The sequence below is a fragment of the Coffea arabica genome, chromosome 3c, assembly GCF_036785885.1.
Source record: "Coffea arabica cultivar ET-39 chromosome 3c, Coffea Arabica ET-39 HiFi, whole genome shotgun sequence".
NCBI classification, from domain to species: domain Eukaryota; kingdom Viridiplantae; phylum Streptophyta; class Magnoliopsida; order Gentianales; family Rubiaceae; genus Coffea; species Coffea arabica.
In genome coordinates, this window is record NC_092314.1 from 24,634,763 (window position 1) to 24,656,350 (window position 21,588).

At 41.0% G+C, this 21,588-nt stretch overlaps 1 protein-coding gene across 1 annotated transcript; it reads right to left on the reverse strand.

Annotated features, from left to right (window-relative positions):
• Positions 1 to 609: 609 nt before the first annotated feature.
• On the reverse strand, positions 610 to 10,466 carry LOC140037892 (uncharacterized). The gene is made up of 2 exons (XM_072083049.1): positions 8,713 to 10,466; positions 610 to 697 (listed from the first exon to the last, which is right to left on the reverse strand). Exons 1-2 carry the CDS (start codon positions 10,464 to 10,466, stop codon positions 610 to 612), a joined length of 1,842 nt encoding a protein of 613 aa, XP_071939150.1.
• Between the last annotated feature and the right edge of the window lie 11,122 nt (positions 10,467 to 21,588).

A 21,588-nucleotide genomic window follows, 5' to 3' on the forward strand; every position in this document is an offset into this window, starting at 1 on the left:
CAATGAACATCTTCTTGGAATTAAAACAATCGCTGGCTGCATTTCCATCTCATACGCAAATTCTAAGCAACTTTGACTAACCCTTTCATCTATCCAAACTTTGGATTAAGCAACAAAACAAACAACTTGAACCTCCAAACGAATCAAAACACAAAAGGAAAAACATGCAAATGCTGGGAAATTTTTATGCCAAAAGGTTTGACATTCCTCATCTCATCAAATTTCCAGCAACGTTTTTTATTATAGCTATAGCTCACATATTCTTAGACCCATACTTGCAAACTCAAATCACTCATCCAATTTCCTTTTTCGAAACAAGATTAACTAGCACATTATGTGACAAAACTCACTTGAACAGCAACAAGAAAAAAAAAATGGGTCATGGCCGAAAAACCAAAGCTGCGGCAGAATTTCCTGAGTGAACTTTGCAGTTTGTTTCATGTGGTTGGGTCCTAAATAAACTCTATCAATGCCACAAATCAATAATGAATGTAAGACTCTTGACTCATGTTGTTCACTTCATTCAAACACAAACATCTATTACCTACAAGAGAATCTAAACAACTCATCCAAGTACAAAATGCAGCAAAGTAATGCAAGGATTAACGGCTACTTCATTAGACCAGAAATTCCCTTGAGAGTGTTGTTAGCAACACCCAAATGCACATGTTCACTCTCAATTTGTCCAAGAATGCTGCTTCATATGGAAAATACAACCCAGATGAACAACAATAAAATGATCACTGCTGCAACAAAGGATGAAACAAAAACTGTTGTCCAAAACAACTTTGCTCAAGGAAGACAATTCTGATTTCAAACATAAACTCACAGCTTTGTCCAATAGAATTCAATCGAGATCCTAATCTGTAACTGAATCAGCAAAACATATGTAACACACACAGGAAAAGCTGATGTAAAAGTATAGGGACGCGTTCATGTAAAAGAATGACAATCTGAAATTCATTTTTAGCAAGAAAAATTCAGACATTTCAATGCCCCCAAACACGCAATCCTAACGTCTCTTGTCTAATTCATTTCACCAAGTAGATGATGAGAGCCTTTTGACGGACTGGGTTGTCATGGGCAAGAACAACAGCGAAAGGAAACACACGGATGAACCTTCAACATATGAATTTAAACGTCCAAAAGAAAAGAAAGGGAACGCATGCCAAAACTGAAAACAAATCCTTATTGCCACATTCTGTTTTCAACTGCTAGCATAGGCAAGAAACAACCAAAAAGATGGGCTAGTCTCAAGTATGTTCAAGGTATCAGGGCTAAGCAATAAATAAGAAACCAAACTGTAAATTAAAATTCCAATTCAATCGGCCAAAAGACAGACAGCTGCTACCAAAAGCCGACAATTCCAAACTTGTAAACATCCATCAAGAACCCAAAAGACCCAAGCAAGCATAAAAAAGATAAAAGGCATGGCCTTTAAGACACCAAGATGGAAAACTGTGGCCTTTCTACATGGCAAAACTAAAATATCATTCTTGAACCGAGAGAGAGAAGTAATAATATACCTGAATCAGCAAAAGATGAAAACGGATTGAACAAATATTCAGCAAACAACTTTGCCTTTTCAATGAGGATAGCAAACAACAATGGAAGCACAGGTTTTCTCCTCAGCTTCGTATTTCTCTCCTTCGGTCAGCCCAGTTCTTCACTCTATCTCTCCAATCCCAAACTCTCCAGCCGTCCCCTTTTGCTTTCTTTGTCCGTAACCTTTTCTTTTTCTTAGTCTTTTGTTTTTCCAAAACCCTTCCCAGCCGTCGCTAGCCTCTCCAGATTTTTCTGCCGTCACTCCCTATCTAAAACCTCCCTTCGCTGTTCTTTTTCTTCTCAGCCGTTAACTCTCCAAAAAAACTCCCCCTTGCGGCTGTTGATTGTCTTCCCTTTTATAGGAACTCAAGGCTCCTACACCCTCACCTCAATGGTGAGGATGAAGGCTTGTCCTTCCCTTTCCCTCCAGCCATCCGATGGCTATTGAGGTTGTGCCTTGCACGCTGCAAAAAATTGCAGCGTGCATGCTGCAAAAAATTGCAGCGTGCATGCTGCAGTAAAATTTTTTTTTTTACTAATTAATTAATTAAACAAAATTGATAATAATAAATAATAATAATAACAAAAACAATTTAATTAATATTGAATAAAAAATAAATAAACCAGAAACAACAAATGCAACTTTCCAATTTTTTTCATTTTTCCATTTTTCTCTTGTTTTTTTCAAAATAACTTAACAAAAATGAATAAAATGCTAAAAGATTGAATTCAAAAGAAATAAACATATTTTGTGAACAATTTTCTTTTCTTCTTTCTTTTTTTTTATGATTTTCTATGCTAAAACTTGAAAAGCTTAAATAACAACTAATATGACAAATAAAAATAAATAGCAAATGAACTAGACGAACTAAAAGGCAAAATGAATAAAACTAAAATAAAATAACGACTAAAAGTGCAAAACAAACAATAATGAACTAGAATACAAAAATCAGGAATTAGATGCACATATAAATTTTTTAAAATTTGGTGTCTACAGTTTGCCCCTCTTTGTCTGAGTTTTGATAAAACTTGAGACAAAGAATTAGACACCAAAACTCACCTGTGCTATTCGGCTGCAAAATGATTCGAACGAACAGGAATTCTAAAACGGGACTGACCCGAACAGGAATTTAAAACGGGACTGGCCCGAACAGGAATTTAAAACGGGACTGGCCCGAACAGGAATTTAAAACGGGACTGACCCGAACAGAAATTTAAAACGGGACTGACCCGAACAGAAATTTAAACGGGACTGACCCGAACCGGGAATTTAAAATGGGACTGACCAGAACAGGGACTGACCAGAACAGGAATTTAAAACGGGACTGACCCGAACAGAATTTAAACGGGACTGACCCGAACAGAATTTTAAACGGGACTGACCCGAACAGGAATTTAAAACGGGACTGACCCGAACAGAATTTAAACGGGACTGACCCGAACAGAAATTTAAACGGGACTGACCCGAACAAAATTTAAAACGGGACTGACCCGAACAGAAATTTAAAACGGGACTGACCCGAACAAGAATTTAAACGGGACTGACCCGAGCAGAAATTAAAACGGGACTGACCCAAACCGGGAATTTAAAATGGGACTGACCCGAACAGGAATTTAAAACGGGACTGACTCGAACAGAATTTAAACGGGACTGACCCGAACAGAAATTTAAACGGGACTGACCCGAACAGAATTTAAAACGGGACTGACCCGAGCAGAAATTAAAACGGGACTGACCCGAACAGGAATTTAAAGCGGGACTGGCCCGAACAAAATTTAAAAAGGGACTTCACTGGGAAAGTTTAAACAATGAATTGAGTTTTTTACCTGAGAATAGTTCAACTCTTGCACCAAGAGGGAAATTTGGATCTTTGTGATTGAAGCGAGAGCTGATGTTGTTTCTTATGATCGAGTTTTGCAAATAACATCGATCCTTGCTTACTGGGAAGCTTTGCCTGTCATTGATTTAGACGCCAAAAGGAGAGTGGCTGCTTTTGTTTGTGAATGCAACATTCCTTCACGAAAAGAAGAAATAATGGACTTGCCACCATTATTTGATCCGGTTTGCCTTGAGAATCGTGTAAACATGAGTCTTGTGATGCTTTTACTTCGGCTCTGCGGCGTTTGCCTTAATCGAACTTGAAACCTTTCAATTTCTGAGATTAATAAAATACGGATTTAACACGTCACCCAACCTAGGTGACAGCTTTGTTGCATGTTACTCACTATAATAGATGATTGAATCCCTTATCTTTGCACCAACCGTAGGGTTTATCATTCATTTGAATTCAATGGTGAAAGAATGATGCGTGAAAATTTATCATATAACAATCAATGTATATGCAAGATTATTTTCTATGTCAGGCAAAGATGAGCATGCAAAAGAATGTAGACAATCATAAGCAGTCATACACAAATAATTGAGAACAACTAAGAGGTTCATAAAGATACATTTTGCAAAAGAATATTTGTAAAGAACAATACAAGTTTAGCCAACGAAAATCATATTCAAGACTTTGGATATATTTTCGGAATCCGATACTGGCAGAAGTATCACAAATATGAGGAAAACCCTAAATGAACCAGGTCACCAGCTGTTCTTTCTCGTGCTCGTCTGTTGTGAAAAACCCGCCTTGGCGCCCTTTCGGATTTTCACCAAGGTTGCCCCCACTCTTTTTGTTGTTTTGTTTGTTTTTTTTCCTTTTTTTTCCTTTTTTTCTTTTTCTCTTTTTTTTTTCTTTTTTTTCGTCTTTTTTTCGAGGCGCCCTTTCGGGTTTTCACCTAAAGAACCATGAAATATCTCGACCATGATTGACTCAGAAACATGAATTAAAGATTTCTGGCATCAGTAAAATGTACTTCCCTTATGAGATTAGGCGAAGACATAACGGACATCACCTGCCAGTTGATTAACAAATTTCTAATAGAAATGCAGCAAGTGACGAAAACCAGGACTTTGGGCTTTGTAATGAGGTCCGGTGGGGTGCTTTTGAAAAAAAAGTTGAAACTTGAAAGCAGATTTGATACAAGGGGTGAAATAACTTGAGATTGCACTATTTGAAAACAACTCTAAAACTGAGGAAAATTTGCCCCAGTTTGATCAGCTTTTCTCTCTTTGCATTTTTCATTGCATTTTCCTCACTTTTGTATTTTTCTTTGAAAACTAAATTTGCCCCAGTGTAAGGGTTCTCTCTCTCTTTTTTTTTTGAAATAAATTTGCCCTAGTGTGGGGTTTGCAATTCTCAAGGGTTATCAAACGAAATTTGTCAATTCTGATGGCTCAAAGGGGACAAGTAGAGATAAAATGTTTTTTAGTGTAAAAGAAGATGGCCTGACTTGCATTTCGCCATTTGCATGAATTTCTTAAAGAAAATTTGCATGATCAAATGAAAAACTTTTTGCACATATCTGAGTTGATGGGTTGAGGGAATGGCCGTCCATCCATTTCCGCCAAAATAAGAGCTCCGCCAGGTAATACCTTTTGGACAATGAACGGCCCTTGCCAATTTGGAGCAAATTTGCCTTTAGCTTCATCTTGCATTGACAAAATCCGCTTTAGTACCTTATCACCTTCTTCAAATGCCCGCTGATGGATTTTTTTGTTGTAAGCCCGGGCCACACGTTTCTGATAGCACTGACCGTGACAAACAGCATTGAATCGCTTTTCATCGATCAAAGTCAATTGCTCATGGCGCTGCTTGATCCAATCAGCTTCCTCCAATTTAGCTTCCATGAGGATTCGTAGCGAAGGAATTTCAACTTCAGCTGGTAATACAGCTTCCATTCCATACATGAGTGAATATGGCGTTGCCCCAGTCGATGTCCGAATAGAAGTCCGGTACGCCATCAATGCATAAGGCAACTTTTCATGCCAATCGCGATGCTTTTCTGTCATTTTGCGGATAAATCTTCTTCAGGTTCTTATTTGCGGCTTCTACAGCTCCATTCATCTGAGGCCTATAAATGGCAGAATTGCGGTGTTTGATTTTGAACTGCTCGCATAGTCCATCTACCATGTCATTGTTCAGATTCTTGGCATTATCTGTGATAAGTGTTTCGGGTACTCCAAAGTGACAGATGATGTGATCTCTCAGGAAATTGGCCACTACCTTCTTCGTGACATGTTTGAATGACTCTGCTTCAACCCATTTAGTAAAGTACTCGATCGCCACCAATATAAATCGATGTCCGTTTGAAGCGGGAGGATCAATTGTACCAATCACGTCCATACCCCACATTGAACAGGGCCATGGGGCGGTCATGCTATGCAATTCAGTGGGTGGAGCGCGTATAATGTCACCGTGCATTTGGCATTTTATACATCTCCGGACAAAGTCTATACAATCATGCTCCATGGTAAGCCAGAAATATCCGGTTCTCATGATTTTCTTCGCTAGCAAATGGCCATTCATGTGAGGTCCACAAACGCCACTATGCACTTCTTTCATCATATATTGAGCTTCATCTTCATCAATGCACCTTAAAAGGTTCAAATCCGAGGTTCTTTTGTACAACACTTCTCCATCCAAGAAAAATTTTGAAGCCATTCTACGCAGAAAACTCTTGTCCTTTGTACTAGCATGCAGAGGATAGGACCCAGTTTTTAGAAACTCCTTAAGATCGGTATACCACGGAACATTATCGGAGGACTTGTCTACAACCCAACAGTGGGCAGGTTTGTCTTGAAGTTGAATCGGAATTGGCTCGATCCTCAATTCATCAGGATATTGGATCATAGAAGCTAAAGTGGCCAAAGCATCGGCAAATGCGTTTCGGGCACGTGAAAGATGTCTGAACTCCAAATTTCGAAATTGCTTGGCCAGAGTGAGCAGACTGCAATGGTAGGGCAGAATTTTTGAATCTTTGGTTATCCACTTTTCAAGGTTTGATGCACGAGCAAATCTGAATCACTGAAAGCTATCAATTCTTTGATTTCCATTTCTAAAGCCATTTTGAGACCAAAAATGCAGGCTTCATATTCAGCCATGTTGTTTGTGCAAGCAAATTGCAATTTGGCAGCGGCAGGGTAATGCTTCCCTTCGGGTGAGACCAGAACAGCTCCAATTCCAACTCCGAGAGAATTCGAAGCTCCATCGAAGAAAAGTCTCCATTCAGGGCTTTGCTCACCTATATCATCTGTAGCGCCTACGAATAAAACTTTCTCATCAGGGAAATAGGTATGAAGTGGCTGATAATCATCATCCCTTGGATTTTCCGCCAAATGATCAGCTATAGCTTGCCCCTTGACCGCCTTTTGTGAAGTGAAAACAATGTCGAACTCTGATAGAATTATCTGCCATTTGGCCAGGCGTCCGGTTAACATCGGCTTCTCCAAAAGATACTTCAAAGGATCAGATCAGAAAATAAGATAAGTGGTATGGCTCAACAGGTAGTGTCTCAGCTTCTGAGCCGCCCAAGCCAGTGCACAACAGCTTTTCTCAATGAATGAATAATTAGCCTCATACTGCGTGAACTTCTTGCTTAAATAGTAGATGGCTTGTTCTTTCCTTCCAGAGTTATCGTGCTGACTTAAAACACACCCTACTGCTCCATCAAGTACAGATAAATACATAATCAAAGGTCGGCCCGGTTTGGGCGGCACTAAAACTGGTGGATGCAACAAATAATCTTTAATCTTGTCGAAAGCCCGTTGGCACTCCTCATTCCAATACAACGGCACATTCTTTCTCAATAATTTGAACAACGGCTCGCATGTAGCAGTTAGCTGGGCAATGAACCTCCCAATAAAATTGATCTTCCCTAAGAAACTTTTCACGTCCTTCTGAGTTTTCGGCACTGGCATATCTCGAATTGCTTTGATTTTTGTTGGATCTATTTCTATGCCCTTCTTGCTGACAATGAATCCCAACAGCTTACTTGCGGGTGCTCCAAAGGCGCATTTCGCAGGATTTAACTTCAAATTGTACTTCCGCAACCTTTCAAACAACTTCTTCAAATCAACCAAATGGTCCTCTGCCCTTTTAGACTTGATTATGATATCGTCCACGTAGACCTCCATCTCCCGGTGGATCATATCATGAAACAGGGTGGTCATGGTCCTCTGATACGTTGCTCCAGCATTCTTTAAACCGAAAGGCATGACTCGGTAGCAAAAGGTACCCCAAGGGGTAATGAAAGCAGTCTTCTCCCTATCCTCTTCTGCCATCAAAATTTGGTGGTAGCCAGCAAAACAATCACAAAAAGATTCAATTTCATGTCCGGCGGTATTGTCCAGGAGAATGTGAATATTTGGTAGAGGAAAATCATCTTTAGGACTGGCTTTATTAAGGTCTCTATAGTCAACACAAACTCTCACCTCTCCACTTTTTTTGGAACAGGGACTGGATTTGAAAGCCAAATTGGGTAATGGGAAACAATGATAATGTTGGTTTTGAGTTGTTTTTCAATTTGCTCTTTTATTTTGAGGCTTATATCTGGTTTGAATTTTCTGGGTTTTTGTTTTACGGGTGAAAAAGAAGGGTCTGTGGGTAACCTATGCACTACCACATCAGTTGAAATGCCAGTCATATCATCATAAGACCACGCAAATACATCTTGGAACATAGTCAAGAATTCAAGCATTTCCTTCTTCTGCCTCTCATTCAAATGAATACTAATTTGCACCTCCTTAACTTCATCCTCAGTGCCAATGTTAGTCTTTTCTGTTTCTTCCAGGTTCGGTTTTGGTTTTTCCTCATATTGTTCAAAATCCTTTGCAAAAGAATCGAATACTTCCTCATTATCACTCTCGCTTTGGAGTTCGGATTCACAAACCTCCAAGTCGTGAGTGATATAGAGATTGCCGTTATTGAATTCCAGAATTGTGATATCCAAAGGGTCAAATAATTTTATTTTTGGCCATCTGAAAGAATTAACGAATGTGGGATAATAAGCAAGTAAACATACAACAAACAAATGAACAAGCAATATGAATATAAACAAGCGAATAAACAACACAATATGACAAGAACAACTTGTGCATTTCATAAAACCTTTGATTGAAAGCAAATTGAAATGAAAACTTAACAATATTTATATGCGCAAATGTTAGTCAAAAAGTAAAATTGTTTTCATTGGCTATTTACAGATGCAAAAGTATTTTCATGAATTCACATGAATGATAAACCCCTTTCAGTTTACCGAAACTCCTTCCGAACGGGCAGGGACTCGGCTGTCCAATTGGGAATTGATCCTTCGGGGATATCAGGAAATTCAGCTTCGCCTGGAACACTATCTTCAAATGTTGCCCCAACGAACAATTGGGCCAAACTTGCTTCAATTTCATCAATTGGGTTGATTTCTGACATGATCACCTCGGCTGGTCGTGTGAAAGTATAATGCAGAGGTGGAATGTCAAGAGCCCTTTGCCTTCTTTCTTTCTCCGCTTTCCTGCGCTCCTTCATTTCTCTGATGTCCTTAGCAGTTGGTCGGAACCCTAAACCAAACGAATCTTTTTTCTCAACAATCTCCACTGCCTTCAGAATTCCTTGCAAATCTCGTCCCAGCCCTTTGTCAAATTCATAACCTCCACGTATCATTTCTTTGGCCATCATGACACTGGCCCTTGGTAAAGCTCGCTCCTCGTTTGTGATCCAACTTACAGAGACGATATCAGCCGTGCTATGAGGAGTCATGGTGACATTGCGGCTTCCATCCTCTTTTGTCCCAGAATCAGTGATTACAAGGCAATCCTCTTCGGCAAATATAGTTATCAGCTTGTCATTTACTACAAACTTCAGCAACTGATGCAATGAAGACGGTACAGCTCCGGACTTATGAATCCACGGCCTTCCAAGCAAAACGTTGTAAACACTAGGAAAGTGCATGACTTGGCAGGTTATTTGAAATTGTGCGGGTCCCATCTCGACCACTAAGTCCACTTCTCCTATTGGCTCTCTTTGCGTTCCATCAAAACCTCGGACTATGGTCCCTGAAGGCCTCAGCTTGACGTCTTGCAATCCTAACTTTTCCAAGGTGCTCCAGGGACATATATTAAGAGCGGATCCATTGTCAATCAATACCTTCGGCAGCATTTTTCCGTTGCACCTCACAACTATGTACAGGGCCTTGTTATGTCCAATGCCTTCCGCCGGCAATTCCTCGTCAGAGAAAGTGATTTGTTTGGTGAATAATACGTTCCCAACCACGTGTGAGAAATTATCAACTGAGATGTCCCTAGGGATTTGAGCTTTGGTCAACACCTCGATCAGCGCGTCCCTATGCATGTCTGAAGAAAAGAGTAGATCCAACATGGATATCTGGGCAGGCGACTTGCTCAACTTCTCAACTACATTGTACTCACTTCTCTGAATTCTCTTAAGGAAATCCAAGGCTTCTTTCTCGGTGATTGTTGGTTTAACGGGCGGCTTGGAGTTATTTGCTTGAATCGGAACGATATTTTCAAATGGACTTGTAGCCTTTCCTGATCTGGTGACCACTGACACTTCCTTCTTCGCAATTGACTTTTCCCCAATTTGTACGTCCGGTTCATCATAATTCCATGGCACTCGTTGCAGGCTTAAAACAGGCTCTTGCTTCGGGAATTCAATAACCACCGGCTCCAAAGACTCGCTTTCAGCTGGCGTGAGATCCAAAATAAAGGGCTTTTCGTCCTCTTCAAATGGCAATTCTATGACGAAGGGTTGGTCTGTGACCCCAAACACTTCAGCTTCCCTTGCCAATTCTTTGACTGGTTCCACATACTCCGTATCATCCAGAATAACCCCAATGATATTGGCATGTTCTGGTAAAGGGTTCCTATTTACGTTCGGCCCTTGCGCCTCCCTTTTCCGGATTACAATCTCCCCGGCTTCAACCATATCTTGGATTTTATGCTTAAGCGCCTTGCAATCAAAGGTGGCATGTCCGGGGGCCCCAGAATGATAAGCACAAACAGCTTGTGGATTATACCACGCGGGCATGCCATATGGGTAGGTAGGAGGGGGTACTGTACCAATTTTCCCGGCGGCCTTCAACTGGTCATACAATTGGTCCAGAGGCCTGCCTAAATTGGTGAATGTACGGCTAGGTGGTCGGTTGTAAGGTTCAGGAGGTTGAGGATGGTTGTAAACAGGTCTATTTGGTGGAGGAAATCTTGGGTTATAGGGAGGGCGAGGTCGGTTTTGGGGTGGATTTGGTTGAGAAATTTGAAAAGGGGCTGAAGGTGGGTTAGGATAGCTTGGGCGAGGTCGAGGGTGGTGGATGTTGGTAGTATATACAGGATGCGTATTTGAGTAGTAAGGGTAATGGGGTTGGTAGATTGGGCTGTGTTGGTATCGGGGTCTGGGTGAAGGGTTTTGGTTCCAAATAAACGTTGCATCCCCCTCTTTCTTTTTGAACGGCGGCTTTTTCACATTGCTTCCTTGACCTTGTAAAGCATCCAACTGGGATTTGAGAGCAGAGACATTAACAATTTTTCCGGCTCTCACAAAGTCATCAAACTCTTCCAATTTATTCACAATTGCAGCAAAAGAACAACTAGTCATACGGAAAATTTCTTCGAAATATGGAGGATCATGCGCCTTTATGAATGTGCGAATAATTTCATCCTCAGTCATCGGTGGCTCCACCTTCGCACTATCTTTCTCCATCTTTTGGCATATGTCTTATGATCTTCAGATGGTCGCCTTTTCGTTCCTTCCAGAGTAGTCCGGGTTGGCGCTAGCTCACAGTTATACTCATATTGTCTAATGAAGGCATTGGACAGATCGAGCCAGGTCTTCACTTCCTCTGGCTTTAGGTTGGAATACCAATCGAGAGCATCCCCTTCTAAGCTTTCTGGAAATAATCTCAATGGCAAATTCTCGTCATCCACTGGCTTGCCCAACTTGTTAGCAAACAAGCGCAGGTGCGTTTTAGGGTTGCTTGTTCCATCATATTTGTTGAATTTAGGGGTCTTGAACCCCACCGGCAGTTGCACGTTCGGAAACAGGCACAAATCATCATAATCCAACACCCCTTGTTTGCTTAAACCTTGGCTTTTCCGGATGAATTCATCAAAACGATCCAAGCGTTTAAGTAGCTTCATATCAATCTGGGCAGACGATTCTCCCATTTCTGGCTTATTTTGAAAAGTGTGCTCCTGTACCACGGGCTCCGCGGTAGTCTGATAAAAAACTGGTGGGTTCAAATGCATGGTCGGATCGCCTTAAGGCTGAAATCCTTTCCCTCAAACGTGGTTTGAAATGGAGGAATAACGAATGGTTCGGATTGTGGTTGTGTAGTGGGTACAGGTTCAGGTTGCACTCCGCTACTAACGAGCTCGTCAATCAACTTCTTCTGAGCAGCCATTTCTGACGCCATTTCCCCAAATTTTGTGAGTAACTCTGTCAACTGAACCCCAGGACTTGCGGCCTCTGGTTGGGTAGTTGTAACGGCCTTATCGGATGATTCTGGTTGAGTACTCATGTCTACACGATTCCTTTGGGCTCTACTTCGGGATCGCGTAATAATGGGGTTTTTCCGAAAAGCTATTTTGAAAATTTACCTGAGATGGAGAAAGACTTCTTTAGATAAACCAATCGTTACTAGATTTCTGCAACTTATTCTGTGACGGCCCCACTTCTCCCAAGGGCGAACCCAAGGGTATCGGCGGGCCGCCTGCCTAGCTCGCGCCAGGACTCAAAACTTAAAGTTCGAAAGAGCACTAAATACAATATATACAATCCCAAAAGTTATATTCACATCTTCAAAAGTCTCGAGTCAAACCACTCTAATATACTACAATCACAACCAGCAGAAGATAGACCCTAAGAAGGGTCCTTATACAAACCACCAAAACAAAAACAAACATCCTAACTGTTCAACTATTACAAGCCAAACTAACTATACTAGTATACGAACCAAAAGTCCCCGCGTCGGCCCCTGCTAAGGAAAACAAAAGGAATGGGGTAAGCTATATGCTTAGTAAGTAAACAGGGGCGAAAGCATAAATTTCACGTAACAGTTACACAATAAGAGTAAAGCAAAAGCAGAAAAGTAACATCACATAATAAGGATACAGGTGGCTCCAAAGCCAACTCATGTGCCATGCGTGATCTCCTGCCGACACTCCGTTGACTGCAAATAATAGTCCGTAGAACTTCACTTGTACACCCGCCGACACCTTATCACCCTCACTGGCCAGTCACCTCACAAACTTGCCCGGGCGAACGAAATCACAAACTTGAGCTTGAGTCACAAGCTCGGGTCACAAACTTGGTCACCTTCTCGGTGAACCGGATTTACAAAATTGGTTCATAACATGAACCTACAAACTTGGTGACCTCAGACTAAGTTGGACTGCCTTTGACCAAGCCCTAACCGGCTCGAATAGTCCAACCAGGTCAAGAGTTCGCCCCAAACTCACAAACTTCACAAAATTATTCAAAATCACAAACTTTGCAAACTTCACAAACTTTATTCGAAAGTCGCCCCGAGCCACCAGCTCAAGGGTTTTGGTTCCAAAAGGTTCATATACATACGCCAAGTACAATTATACATTCAAATTAGGGTTTAGGTCGAGTGCGATAAAGTACACCCTCGCCTAAGTGCCCTTTTCACATATCTCAAACACATAGCGAAGAAAACACACCAAACTGGCCTGAATACTTACCCAGAAACTGAAATAGCAAAAGTACGAAGTCGGATCGAAATGAACAGCTAGTAGTGGGCCCCACCAGTTCCGCCCAGCTCACCACCGTCTGAAATAGAAGATTGTGTCACATAATATCGCAAACGACTACTATTGTGCCTAAAACAAGCAAAACGGCAAAAACGGCACGCGCGCACGTAAATATAACGAACGGAAACGGAGACGGCCGTTAGCGGAAACGGCAGATTTGACACTCGTTTCTAGTTTACTCATAAGTTGAGCTACGAACATCGGATTAAGGCGTATGAGACGCCATATCGAAGCTTAAAGGATGAAAAACAACTGTTATGAAGACATCCAGAACTGAAACTGGAGGCTTTAGTCCCAAATGAATCAAACACAATCACTTACGAAATCTGGCCAATGCACAAATGGTCAGTTTTGAGCGTAAACTGTTTTCTATGCTACACATGGTCAAAAGAGCTGAAAATTGGCAGTTAGATAGTTCATTCCAAATGGAACAACTTTCATGAAGGTCGGCAATCCAAATTCGGAACGAAAATTGGTCATCAGGACCAAAACAGATTTCTGGTCATTTTCACGGGCAGGCCTTGTTTGCTCGGCTATATCTCAGGTTTTATAAATCCGATTCATGAAATTCCAAGGGCGTTAGAAAGCTCTGATATAGGGCTATAATTTTGGTGTTTTGGTCGGAAGCCCAAACAGCTTGTAACTCAGTCAAATGTGAAGCCAAAGTTCCAGCCATAAACTTTCCAAAAACGTACTAGAATCACAAACCGTATTTGACCTCAATATGCGGTAATGGCACCAAATTCACTACAGTTATCGGATGGGGGTGTAAGACCCACCGTTTCGAAGCTAAGAAACAGGGATACAACAATGTAGAAGACCACTCAATCCAGTTCCTAACACAACTAGGTCAAATATGCAAAATACTATACCAGAATTCCCAAAACAGGTTTGCAAAACGCAGAAAACTGTAATCGGTATATCTCAGTCCATACAAGTCCAAATGCCGAAATTCCAAAGGCATATGATAGCTAGGACATTCAGATACATTTCACCGGAAGACACCAACTTCAAAATCCAAACCAATTCCAATCAAAATGGCCAAATACAAACGCAGTTTTCGCATTCTGTCCAAAGCAGAACAGCTACAGTAATTTCGTCATAACTCACTCTACACTAATCCAAATGACCTGAAATTTTACAGGCATCTCAAACACATCAATACCTACAACTTTCATGTTTTGAGCAAAGTCCAATTTGGCCTCTAACCCTATGATCCAAAACCGGACAGAATTAGGGGTTATCAAACCCTAACTTTTCTCAATTCATTCCAAACCCAAAATTGATTGCAAATTCTTATCAAACACACCTACTAGAGTCATTCCCCCTCATTACCAACCATCATAAACACCCACAACATCATAATCCAATTAAACCAGAAAATTCATCAATAAATTAAAAACTTCACCAATTCATCTCAAACCAAGATAAAAACCAGAAATTTCAGCACTTTAGCCACTAAGAAGCATAACTTAAGCTTCATAAGGTGTAGGAGGAAGTTCAAGTACCACTTACCAAGTAAACAAGAGAGAGGAAGTTGTAGAACACCTTAGCTCTCCACAAAAACTTCACCAAAGCACTCACTAGCACCAAGTGGTAGGATTTTATGGAGTAGAAACTAATTTAGGTGAATGGTTTTGGAAGATTGAGCTAAATGGAAGCTAAAATTGTTGAAGAGTTTCTTCTTCTTTGTCCAAGTGAGAGCCGGCCATGGAGTAGGAGGCAATGGTGATTTTTTGGTGAATTTTTGAGATATTTACCCAATTAGTCAAAAGGTCAAAATGGTGAATAGTGAATCATAAGTCATGTCCAATATAATGGTGACACTTGTCACCTCATTAAATGCAAACTTATCTTTTCTTTTTCCTCTCACATCAATCACTTCACATCCCCTACTTATCTCTTAACACCCGATAAATTTCACACAGTATCCGGAATTTAACCTAATTGGCCGAATTTTTCCGAACTTTTCGCACTAGTGGGTCCCACGTCCATTATATATTCTTATTTTCTCAAAATCTAACCGATACTAGAAAAATCATCTAAAAACTATATTTACTCATAAAAATTATCTGGGGAACTTTTCTAATAAAGAAAATGTGGAAAACGGGTTTTCAATCTTAACCGGAACTTGGGGTTTAAATCTTAATTCCTACTTAGGGTTTTCGAAATACTCCCAAAACCAAACGTTACCGCCAAATTAATGAATATATCAACGTAGTACGAACTGGGGCCTCACATATTCAAAAAAGAGAAAAAGAAAAAGAAAAAGACATGAGTTAGTAACTATTCGAATAACTCGGATGCATGTCCTATTTGGGGGGGCCCTTTTTATGCCAAGGGTAGGCCTAGCATGATGCAACACCTTCGAAATGGGACCCGTAACACAAACCTGTTTTTGACAACAATTCCAAATGAGGGCAAAAGAAAAATCATTTTCATTGATAAACTTGTCAATATTTACATCATGTCACGAAGACGATTCCGTACAAGATTGCCAAAACTTCTGAACCTATCTAATACAGAGTCCTTTGTTTCCCTAGCATATGGAATTCTAACACATTCAGTTTGGTCATATAATTCTGCACATTTCCTTTTCAGTTCTTGACGCTTTCCTCGTTCATTTTCATACAATTGCTTGTTTTGCTCGGCCATCCCTTTGTATGCTTCAACAGACTTACTTTGGGAGGCCCCAGTTCGTTCTACGTTGATATATTCATTAATTGGGCGGTAACGTTTGGTTTTGGGAGTATTTCGAAAATCCTAAGTAGGGATTAAGATTTAAACCCTCAGTTCCGGTTAAGATTTAAAACCCGTTTTCCTACATTTTCTTTATTAGAAAATTCCCCAGATAATTTTTATTGAGTAACTAGAGTTTTTAGATGATTTTTCTAGTATTAGTTAGTTTTTGAGAAATTAAGAACGTATATCGGACGTGGGACCCACTAGTGCGAAAAGTTCGGAAAAATTCGGCCAATTAGGTTAAATTCCGGATACTGTGTAAAATTTATCGGGTGTTAAGAGATAAGTAGAGTGTGTGAAATGATTGATGTGAGAGAGAAAAAGAAGTGATAAGATTGCATTAATGGAGTGACAAGTGTCACACAACCATTGGTTAGACTTTGTTGGCAACTATTCACACTTTTGACTTTTGACCAAATTGAGTAAATATCTTGAAAAATTGCTCAAAAATCACCATTTCTTCTCCTCATATGGCCGGCCCTCTCTCTCCAAAAGGAAGCAAGAAACTCTTCAAGTTTTAGCTCCAATCTTGCTCAAGGTGAACCATCCAACCATTTGATCTTGCAATTACTCCATAAAATCCCTTTAGTTAGTGATAGTGAGTGATTTGGTGAAGCTTTCTTGGAGAGCTCAGGTGTCCTACTACTTCCTCTCTCTTGTTTTCTTGGTAAGTGATGCTCAAACTTCCTCCTACACCTAATGATGCTTAAGTTATGCTTAGTAGTGATTAAAGTGCTGAAATTTCTGGTTTTTATCTTGGTTTGAAATGATTTGGTGAAGTTTTTCTATTTTTGAGGAATTTTCTGGTTTAATATGATCTTGATGTTGGGGACTTGTATGATGAATTGTAATGGTGGAAAATGACTCTAGTGAGTGTGAATTGTTGATAAATGCAATCAATTTTGGATTTGGATGGAAAAATGGAAAGTTAGGGTTCATGAACCCCCAATTCTGTCCGGTATTAGATCATAGGGTTAGAGGCCAAATTGGACTTTTCTCAAAACATGAAAGTTGTAGGTATTGATGTGTTTGAGGTGCCTGTAAAATTTCAGGTCATTTGGATTAGTGTAGTGTGAGTTATGTCGAAATTACTGTAGCTGTTCTGCTTTGGCCAGAATGCAAAAACTGCGTTTGTATTTGGCTATTTTGACTGGAATTGGTTGGGATTTTGAAGTTGGTGTCTTCTGATGAAATGTAGCTGGATGTCTTAGCTAACATATGCCTTTGGAATTTCGGCATTTGGACTTGTATAGACTGAGTTATACCGATTACAGTTTTATTGGTTTTGCAAACCTGTTTTGGTAATTCTGGTTTCGTATTTTGCATATTTGAACTAGTTGTGCTAGGATTTGGACTGAGTGGCCTTCTACATTGTTGTACTCCTTTTTCTTAGCTTCGAAACGGTGGGTCTTACACCCCCATCGATAACCGTAGTGAATTTGGTGCCATTACCGCATATTGAGGTTAAATACGGTTTGTGATTCTAGTACGTTTTTGGAAAGTTTATGGCTGGAACTTTGGCTTCACATTTGACTGAGTTACAAGCTGTTTGGGCTTCTAACCAAAACACCAAACTTATAGCCCTATATCAGAGCTTTCTAACGCCCTTGGAATTTCATGAATCGGATTTATAAAACCTGAGATATAGCCGAGCAAACAAGGCCTGCCCGTGAAAATGACCAGAAATCTGTTTTGGTCCTGATGACCAATTTCCGTTCCGAATTTGGATTGCCGACCTTCATCAAAGTTGTTCCATTTGGAATGAACTATCTAACTGCCAATTTTCAGCTCTTTTGACCATGTGTAGCATAGAAAACAGTTCGTACTCAAAACTGACCATTTGTGCATTGGCCAGATTTCGTAAGTGATTGTGTTTGGTTCATTTGGGACTGAAGCCTCTAGTTTCAGTTCTGGATGTCTTCATAACAGTTGTTGTTCATCCTTTAAGCTTCGATTTGGCATCTCATCCGCCTTAATCCGATATCCGTAGCTCAACTTATGGGTGAACTAGAAATGAGTATCAAATCTGCCGTTTGCCGTTTCCGCACGCGTGCGTGTGCCCTTTCCGTACTTGCGTGTGCCGATGTTGCTGTTTTATTTGTTTTGGGCACGTTAGTGGCCGTTTATGACATCATGTGATGCAATCTTCTATTTCAGATCGTGGTGAGCTAGGCGGAGCTGGTGGGCCCTACTAGCGAACACGCACGAAGTGATTTTCACGTTTGTACTACTTTTGTACTTTGTGTAAGTATTCAGGCCGGTTTGGTGTGTTTTCTTTGCTATGTGTTTGAGATATGTGAAAAGGGCACTTAGGCGAGGGTGTACTTTATCGCACTCGACCTAAACCCTAATTTGAATGCATAATTGTACTTGGCATATGTATATGAACCTTTTGGAACCAAAACCCTTGAGCTTGTGGCTCGGGGCGACTTTCGAATAAAGTTTGTGAAGTTTGCAAAGTTTGTGATTTTGAATAATTTTGTGAAGTTTGTGAGTTTGGGTCGAACTCTTGACCTGGTTGGACTATTCGAGCCGGTTAGGGCTTGGTCGAAGGCAGTCCAACTTAGTCTGAGGTCACCAAGTTTGTAGGTTCATTTTATGAACCAATTTTGTGAATCCGGTTCACCGAGAAGGTGACCAAGTTTGTGACCCGAGCTTGTGACTCAAGCTCAAGTTTGTGATTTCGTTCGCCCGGACAAGTTTGCGAGGTGACTGGCCAGTGAGGGTGATAAGGTGTCGGTGGGTGTACAAGTGAAGTTCTACGGACTATTATTTGTGGTCGACGGAGTGTCGGCAGGAGATCATGCATGGCACATGAATTGGCTTTGGAGCCACCCGTATCCTTATTATATGATGTTGTTCTTTTCTGCTTTTGCTTTACTCTTATTGTGTAACTGTTACGTGAAATTTATGCTTTCGCCCCTGTTTACTTACTAAGCATATAGCTTACCCCATTCCTTTTGTTTTCCTTAGCAGGGGCCGACGCGGGGACTTTTGGCTCGTATAATAGTATAGTAAGATTGGCTTGTAATAGTTGAACAGTTAGGATGTTTGTTTTTGTTTTGGTGGTTTGACTCGATACTTTTGGAGAATGTAATTATAACTCTTTTGGGGTTGTATATAGTACTCTTTTGAATTTTCTGGCTTTGATTGTTTTAAGTTTTGAGTCCTGGCGCGAGCTAGGCAGGCGGCCCGCCGATACCCTTGGGTTCGCCCTTGGGAGAAGTGGGGTCGTCACATACTTAACTGCAGAATTTTCTTATCTTTTGCTTCGACAATGGCCTTTAACCTTTTCACCTCCTCAGCTGGCTCGTCTTGTGTTTCTTGTGCAACGGATCCTCTTACCCAGTCTTCGTATTGCGGAGTGGTCAATCCCCTTTGTTTGAGTTCCGGAACGTACTTGACGCGTTCGTCGTCGGACAACGTCTCCCAGGCCTCATTAAGAAGGATCTTCATTGGAATTTCTTTCGGACATATCCCTTTGTCGAAAATGATTGTGAATGTAGTCAGTTCAACTGCAGGTGGCACATCTTGAACTCGCCCTAATTGTCGGAGGAACCTTCTTGGATTGTATGCCATGATACCCTGAGTACCCAATAAAAGAACAAGCTCGGATGCCTTGGTGCGAAGAACTGGCTTGACACAATTGGTCCAATCCAATACCCATCTCACATTTTGATTAGTCACATTTGTCAAAAAGTGCACAAACTCGGATGCATTACACGGCAAACTATTGCTATTGATCCTCTTGTGATGTGTGATTACCCAGTTATATCCAGCCATTGGTAAACTCTCGGGAATAGACGGTCGTCTCATGAAGTGCTCCATCCCCCACACATGTAAAATCAAATTTGAACCACAAAAGAACTTTTCCCCTTTCTGACAGGTTGTGCAAGCTACGAAGATGTCGGCCAAAATAGTTGGGACAATAGAACACTATTTATCATTTATTCCTAGAAACAAGTCATACAAGATTTTAGTGAGCTTGAAGGCTATCTTTTTGTCTTTCCTAGGGAAAAAGTAGGTTCCAGCCATGACCAATCCATATACCCAAACTCTCTTTCGTTCCCATATTTCCTTGGAAGTAAACAAGAAATCGCCCCGGTGCCTTTCAAAACCATCCCTTAATGCGAATCGATCATATAAGAACTTTGCCTCTATATTTCGGTCCGACCCTTGAATTACTGATTCCTTTAATCCGGTGAAACGACAAAATTCGGCTTTGTTAGATGCTAGTGGAAATATCACGGCAGTTCCCTGAATTGGCAAATTAAGAAATCCGGCAACCTCTTCAATTGTTAAGGTCATTTCCTTTTCACCAAGTCTAAATGCGGAACAAGTGGAATCCCACAAATGCACCAAGGCTTCCACCAAGTAGCCATCGGATTTAATGTCCTTAAAATCCCCGATGTGTCCTAATCGATCGGCTCTTTGGTTAAGCTCACTGGGTGAAAGTAACGTGGGCCATCTTTGTACCTCCGGCGGCACTACCAACATCTGTTGCACTCGGCGAGGACTTTCCATCTAGAAACCAAAACCGGGGTCAAATACCTTACCTACAGGTCCCATTTCTCAGGTTAACAGGAATTTAAACATGCAAATCCCAAAAATTGGGTTAAATACCCATGGGATTAAGGTTGGCTTGTCCCTAATGTGGGATTCCCTAAGTGGCATTCCCTTTCTAAGGCTTATGCATGATGCCATTTTTATCAAAGCAGGAAAAATGCAATTCGAAATGAAACGTGACCTAAGGAACCCTTTATTTGCCAGGGTAAGCCTAAAATGGTATGGCATTATTAATTTTATGAACCAAATATACCGAAATTTCTAAACGTGTAATAGCCTATCTATAAGGGTAGGTCCTAAAAGAGGATCATGCCAGACCTCTTATTTGCTAGGGTTTGTGAATGCAATGGGGACACAAAACCAAGAAAAGTTAGCTCAGCCAAATAAATACACATAACACATTGTAGCACCGAAATCAATACAAAGAAATAAAGCAATAAAAGAGAAAGAGGGGTTGGATCCCTCCCCTCGTGAATCGTGTCCCTATTAGGGTAAGGTCGACTCTACCCTAGGCAACTCTAATATGGATGCATGAGGTTGGGGTTCGCTAATGCATCTAGACTCGACAAGCTCAGGTCCCCAAGCCTTCAGACTTGGAAACCAAGGGTCATCACTCCCAAGGTTCCTTGTCGGTGGCTCGAGCGATTCCCCAGACATTGCTACGCACACGTCGTGTCACGGCCACATGTCTGAGTGAATCTATCACACATCCTCAATCTTCGACTAAAAGCTAAAGGCTATTAACCCAAAACTTAAAGCGGAAGATTAAGTGACCCCTTGGATCGTGCTACGCACACGTCGTGTCACGATCACACGTCCAAGTGGGTCGCCTAAAATCCTAATAGGGTGGAGTGGCGTGACAAGCCACTAAAAGAAAAATAAATGAGGGGTGAAAAATTAAAGTGTATGCACGTATGCTAGTGCTCGTTTGGAGGGGAGGGATCAAGAACCAATGCGAGGCTCTAGGGTGATGTCCCCCACCCAAAATGCAATGCAAGCGCGAGATAAATAAGTAAACATACATCCAATCAACCAATCATGCGAGCGAGGGAGTAGTTGGACACGTGTGAAAT